The 5,465-nt window shown below is 54.1% G+C and overlaps 1 protein-coding gene across 1 annotated transcript; it reads left to right on the top strand.

The window, feature by feature from the left end:
- Nucleotides 1–413: 413 nt before the first annotated feature.
- Nucleotides 414–4,503, top strand: LOC113961590 (ankyrin repeat domain-containing protein 26-like; the record flags this gene model as incomplete). Its single annotated transcript, XM_027672017.1, has 9 exons — nt 414–631; nt 1,056–1,170; nt 1,416–1,589; nt 1,678–1,784; nt 2,488–2,578; nt 2,835–3,010; nt 3,181–3,274; nt 3,728–4,009; nt 4,268–4,503. Coding segments are annotated over exons 1-9 (1,493 nt in total), but the record flags the coding sequence as incomplete, so codon positions are not given.
- Between the last annotated feature and the right edge of the window lie 962 nt (nt 4,504–5,465).

The raw sequence follows: 5,465 nt of genomic DNA, 5'->3' as shown, positions 1-5,465 counted from the left end.
GGGCAGTGCCCACTCCCGCCGGCCGCCCTCACAAGGCCCAGGCCGCCTCCTTCCCACCAGGCCCAGCAGGGCCGCCCTCACACCTGCCCCGCCCTGCCATGTCCCGCCCGGCCCCACCTGCACCGTGGCCTCTGTCACAGCCCACGCTGACGTGCTGAGCCTTCCACCAGCCATTGTGACGCCACAGGCGCCAGTCGGGCACGGCTTTGTTGGTGCCCACAGCCGGCGCTCAGAGCTGCTGTAGCCTCTCGGGGAGCAGCAGCACATCCCGCTCGGGGAACGTTGCGCGCCTGGATCGCCGTCTTGGCAGCTGCAGGCCACGATCACTGCGCAGGGCGAAAAAAAAAAAAAAAAAAAAAAAAAAAAAAAAAAAAAAAAAAAAAAACCTGCTGTTGGGAGCTGCAAGCAGGGCCATGCCGTGGCTTCTGAGCAAGAAGCGAGGGCAGTCGCCATCCAGCAGCACCAGTGGGCAGTCCTGGGCTGCCACCAGCTCCAGCAGCACCTCCCAGCTCCGGGAGCAGGGGCTGGGCAGGCTGCACCGCGCGGCCGCCCGCGGCGACCTGGGCTGGCTGAGGCGCTGGCGCTGGTACGTGAAGGTAGTCGGCATCGACAGGCCAGACCAGGAGATGCGGTGAGTTCTGGGCCACGCTGATGGCACCCCTTGGCTGCTCCTGAGCCAAGCTGCAGTAGTCCTCGGCAGCCCTCTCTTAAGGACAAGGCTTGAAAAGGGAGATTTGCCCTGTCAGCTGGGAGAGGGAACTCTGGAGCTTTTCACTGCTTGGAGCTGCCGGCCGGGATCCAGCGCTGTTGGAAACGCGTGTTGCCCACCTGCCGCTTGGCCGTGGTCTCTCTGCAGGGCTGTTCTGCAGCTGCTCAGCCCTCACCTCTTCTCTTCTGCCCTCTGGCTGATCAGGGCAGGGTTGCAGCAGCAGCAGCAGCAGCAGCAGGGAGCAGGAGGAGCAGAGTCTGGGCAGGGTCCCCAGGGTGCTGGGTAGAGACACAGCTTGGGCTCGTCCTTTGTCTGTCTGGGTTAAGAGCGTCTGTTTAATTTTTAGGACACCTCTGCATCTGGCTTCGGCCAACGGCCATGCAGATGTCGTCAGATATCTGCTAAGAAAGAACAGCCAGCCCAACCTCGCTGACAACTTTAAGAGGACGGCCCTGATGAAGGTGTGTGGAATGCCTTCTGAGCTTGGAGCTGGGGCTTAGTGAGGGTGTGTTAAAGGGGAGGTGTCTGGCAGGATTCCTTGCACGACAGGGCCATAGGAACACGCCCATTGCAATGGGCACGGCAGAGGCCTCTGTTAGCTGATCTTTGCAGATGGTCTTCTATGGCAGCATTCAGGAGCTGAGGGAGTTGTGAGAGAGGGGGATGGAAAAGTTGGAATCTTTCCCTTTTGGTGTGTTGTTCCCAGGCAGTCCAGCAGGAGCAGGAAGAATGTGTTGCTGTTCTGCTGGAACACGGTGCCGACCCGAATCTGGCAGACGCTGACGGCAACACTGCCCTTCACCTGGCTGTCCTCTCTAAAAACACAGCTGTAGCAGGGCTGTTACTGGAGCATCATGCCAAGAGTGATGCTCAGAACCAGGTAACCTTGGCATGTGGCTAAAGCTGCTCTTTCCAACAGCTGCACAGCTTGTCTGTGTCTTTCTAATGGAGATTCTTTCTCCTTTTAGTGGGGATTTACCCCCTTCAAACTTGCAGCCTTGCAACAGCATGAGGAGATTCTGGAGTGCCTTGTGAAAAAAGCAGCTGACAGGCATGCTCAAGCCCAGGGGGAAAGGTGAGGGCTTTGTCAAAACAGCACCTGGGTCTTCTGGGTAGTCTGCAAATGTGACCCAGACGAGGGGTGTGGCAATGAGCTGGGGAAAGAAGGAGGAGCCCCGTGGAAGCAGTTCCCCGTGGGACTGGTAAATGCAGGTCTGCACTTGGCTGCTCTCGTAGCTTCGGGGCTCTCGTCCTTTGCCCGCTGAGGTCTGCAAGAAAGCCTTGTCTGTGGTGCCCTCCCCCCACACAGAGCCAGAGCCATGGGGAAACTTGCCAGTAGCTCAGCAGCGTGGCTGCTCTGCAGGCCAGGGGGGTTTAAGCCAAGGCAGAGTTGGTGCGTTAAGTGCTCTGAAGGGAAGCGTTGGGGGAAAGAGAAGCAACACTGTCCCAGGGGACACGAGGGGCTCCAAGCACAGAAGGAGAAAACTTCCTGCCATGGAGATGGTCAGGCAGTCGAAGGGCTCACCCCGGGAATTTGTGCAGCCACATCTGGGGGGACTTTGAAGAGCAGTGCAAGGAGCCCTGAACAGCACGGCCTGAGCTGGTAGCTGAAGCTGCTTTAGGGAGGCCCCTTGTAAGAGAAATTCTCCAGTGCTTCCATGGACTTGGCTTTGCTTTCCCGGAGCTTGTAGGAAAGGGGGGAAGAGCTCTTTTGAGAGCAAGCAGGGAAAAATGATGCAGGATCAGAGATGTTTCTGATGAAATTTTGGATGCTTTAGGACTGCTCTTGTGGTTCCTGTAAGCCATGAGGCTCACCTGGAGGAAGATAATCTGCGCTTGCAGGAGGAGTTGGACAGGGCTGATGTGGAGGTATGGAAAGCCTGTCCCCACAGGGAGAAACCTGGGGGTGCCTGTTGCTTCCTCTCCATCCTGAAAACGGACAAAACAGGATTCATTGTGTTCATTGGGGAGTAGAAGTGAAGCTTTGAAGGGACTTGAAATGCTTGCAGTTCTTTGGGCAGAGGGGATGCACACAGACATGCAGCCCCTGAGTTCTTCAGCAGCAGCTGGCTCCTCTCTGGAACAGCTCCCCTGACAACTGTGGATTCTTACCGTGATTTTACAGCTGCGGGAGGAGGAAGAAAAGCATCTTCAGTCTGAGCATTGTGTTCCTGACTTGAAGACTGCCTTGGATGACAAGGAAAGGGAAGCAATAACTTCTTCCCAGAATCTGCAGGACCTCCTGTTGGCATCTTGCGAGACCAATCCGACTGTAAAACAACTGGAAGAAGACGCGCAACAGTAAGAGAGTAACCCAGTGAAGCGAGGGGTCTGTGGCTTTGGGGGATTGGGTGGAAACAAGGGCAGAGTCAGTGGGATTTTGAAGGACACTTCTGCTGTGGATTCTGTTCCTTAGCACAGTTTGTCTGACATTGGATTTTCTGGTAATAAGACCTGTATTTCTTTTTAAGCTTTGCAAGGGAAAACAGCAGATTGGAAGCCACTGTCCAGCAGCCAAGCGATAGCGTTGAAGCCCTTCCGAGAGCCCTGCAAGCCTCTGCCTCAGTAAGCTGGTCCTAAATTTGCCTTTTTGTGACTCTTGAGCCTAGTTGCCTCTTTGTGTGGGGCAATTGTCAGAGGAAGTTTTCCTGGAGAGCCTAGGGGAGCTCAGTTTCTGCCTTCTCCTCAGCAGAGGCTGCTCAGAAAGCAGCCTGGTCCTTTCCCCAGCTGCTACAAAAGCCCGGAGGGTATTTGCTGTGCTGGACACTTGAGGAATTCTTAGATTCTAAATGAGGAGTTTCATCCTGAGCTCCAAGGGACCCAGAAGTATTGCTCCCAGAAGTGTCTCAAAAATTCTTCAGTAGGTCTAAAGTTTCTTCTTTCTTTCCAGTGTTTTCTAGGCTGGTTTCCAGTAGATGATAAATACAGTTTCCATGGCCACCCCTTGAGAGGTTTTCCCAGAATTCACTGCCTTTAGATCACCCTGAGTTTCCTTTTCTTTTTTTTTCCTGTGTCCAGGGTGGTGAACTTTCCCAGCAGCTGGACATGGAGCCTAGAACAGGCATGCAGCCAGAGGCCCCAAACCAGGCTTTGCAAGAAGAGCTGTCCACTCTGCTTGGGAAGTGTGAAAAACTGGAGAAGAGCAAATGTCAGCTGCAAGATAAGGTGACAAAACTCCATCATCATTTGGAGACTTTGGTACTGGATGGCAGCCAAAGAGAACAATGTCAAAGAGAGGTGGAAGAACGAGCTGACCAGGAAAGAAGTCAAAAGCTCCAAGACATCAGCCTCGTTTTGCAAGTAAGTGACTTTCTCAGCAGTGTCCACAGGCTCTTCATTAGTAGCTTTGAAGAAGAGTGCTAATTTGGGCTTCTTTCCCAATGCAAAGAATTCCTTGCCCTGGTAGCTGCTGGGTTGTGCCTTGATTGCTGCTGGGAGTGAGGAGGCACAGCCGCCTCTCTGAGTAAGGCTGGGCCCTTGAAACTGGGTCTGTGCAATTTTGTGCTGGGCAGAGCTCTCTTTTTCTTGTGGGGGTTGAAGGTGCACTGTCTCCTTCAGGCACAGGCAGCCTACCAGGCCCCACTAGGACAAACCGGAGAGAGTCACTGTGATTCCATGAGAATCCAGCTGGAAGAAAGAATTAGACATCTCCAAAGTGAATTGGACAGAGTCAAAAAAACCCAACAAGAGAGTGCTTCTCGTAAAGAAGCAACGCAGGGAGAGATGGAGATGTACAAAGAGCTGTATGTGGAGGAAGCAAAGACCAGAAGATGCCTAGCCAGGAAACTGGAAAGGTAAGTCCATGCTTTTTTGGAGTGGTAATAAGAGACTCCTTTTTCTTCCTGCATTTTCCTTGGAAATCCATCTTGTACATCTGGGCCAGCATTATTGCCCTCCATTGGCCAACAGGGTCTGATGGAGTTGCCAAGACACTCTCCTTGATATTTGAAAAGTCGTGGCAGTCAGGTGAAGTCCCAGGTGAGGGGAAAAAGGGAAACCCACTGTCCCCATCTTTGAAAGGGGTAGAAAGGAGGGCCCTGGGAACTGCCAACCTGTCAGCCTCCCCTGTGTGCCTGGGAAGGTCATGGAAAAGATCCTTCTAGAAGCTCTGTCAAGACACATGGATGACAGGGAGGTGATTGGAAGCCCCAGCACAGCTTCCCCAAGGGCAAGTCCTGCTTGACCAACCTGGTGGCCTTCTAAGATGGAGTGACTGCATCAGTGGACAAGGGCTACCCATGTCATTTCCCTGTCATTCTGGAAAGCCTTTGACACAGTCCCCCCCAACATCCTTCTCTCCAAAGTGGAGAGAGATGGATTGGATGCGTGGACTGTTAGATGGATAAGAAATTGGGTGAACAGTCCCATGCAGAGGTAGTGATCAATGGCTCAGAGTCCTGAGGGCCATCAGTGCCGAGTGGTGTCCCTCAGGGCTCTGGACTGGGACCAGTGTTCTTTAATCTCTTCACTAATGATCCAGAGGAAGGGATGGAGTGTGCCCTCAGCAAATTTGCAGCTGACCCCAAGCTGAGGGGTGTGGTTGACACACCTGATGCATCCAGAGGGCCCTGGCCAAGCTGGAGAAGTGGGCCCATGGCAATGTCCTGATGGTTTAACAAGAGCCAGTGCCAGATGCTGCCCGTGGCTCAGGGCAGCCCCTGTATCAGTGCAGGCTGGGGGATGAAGAGGGGCAGAGCAGCCCTGCCCAGAAGCACTTGGGCTGGATGAGAGGCCGGCCATGAGCCGGCGATGTGCG

Source organism: Neopelma chrysocephalum, unplaced genomic scaffold (assembly GCF_003984885.1).
Source record: "Neopelma chrysocephalum unplaced genomic scaffold, ASM398488v2 Primary Assembly neopelma1_97309, whole genome shotgun sequence".
NCBI lineage: Eukaryota > Metazoa > Chordata > Aves > Passeriformes > Pipridae > Neopelma > Neopelma chrysocephalum.
The sequence above is the reverse complement of the archived record's forward strand: the minus strand, read 5'-3'. Positions and strand labels throughout refer to the sequence as shown.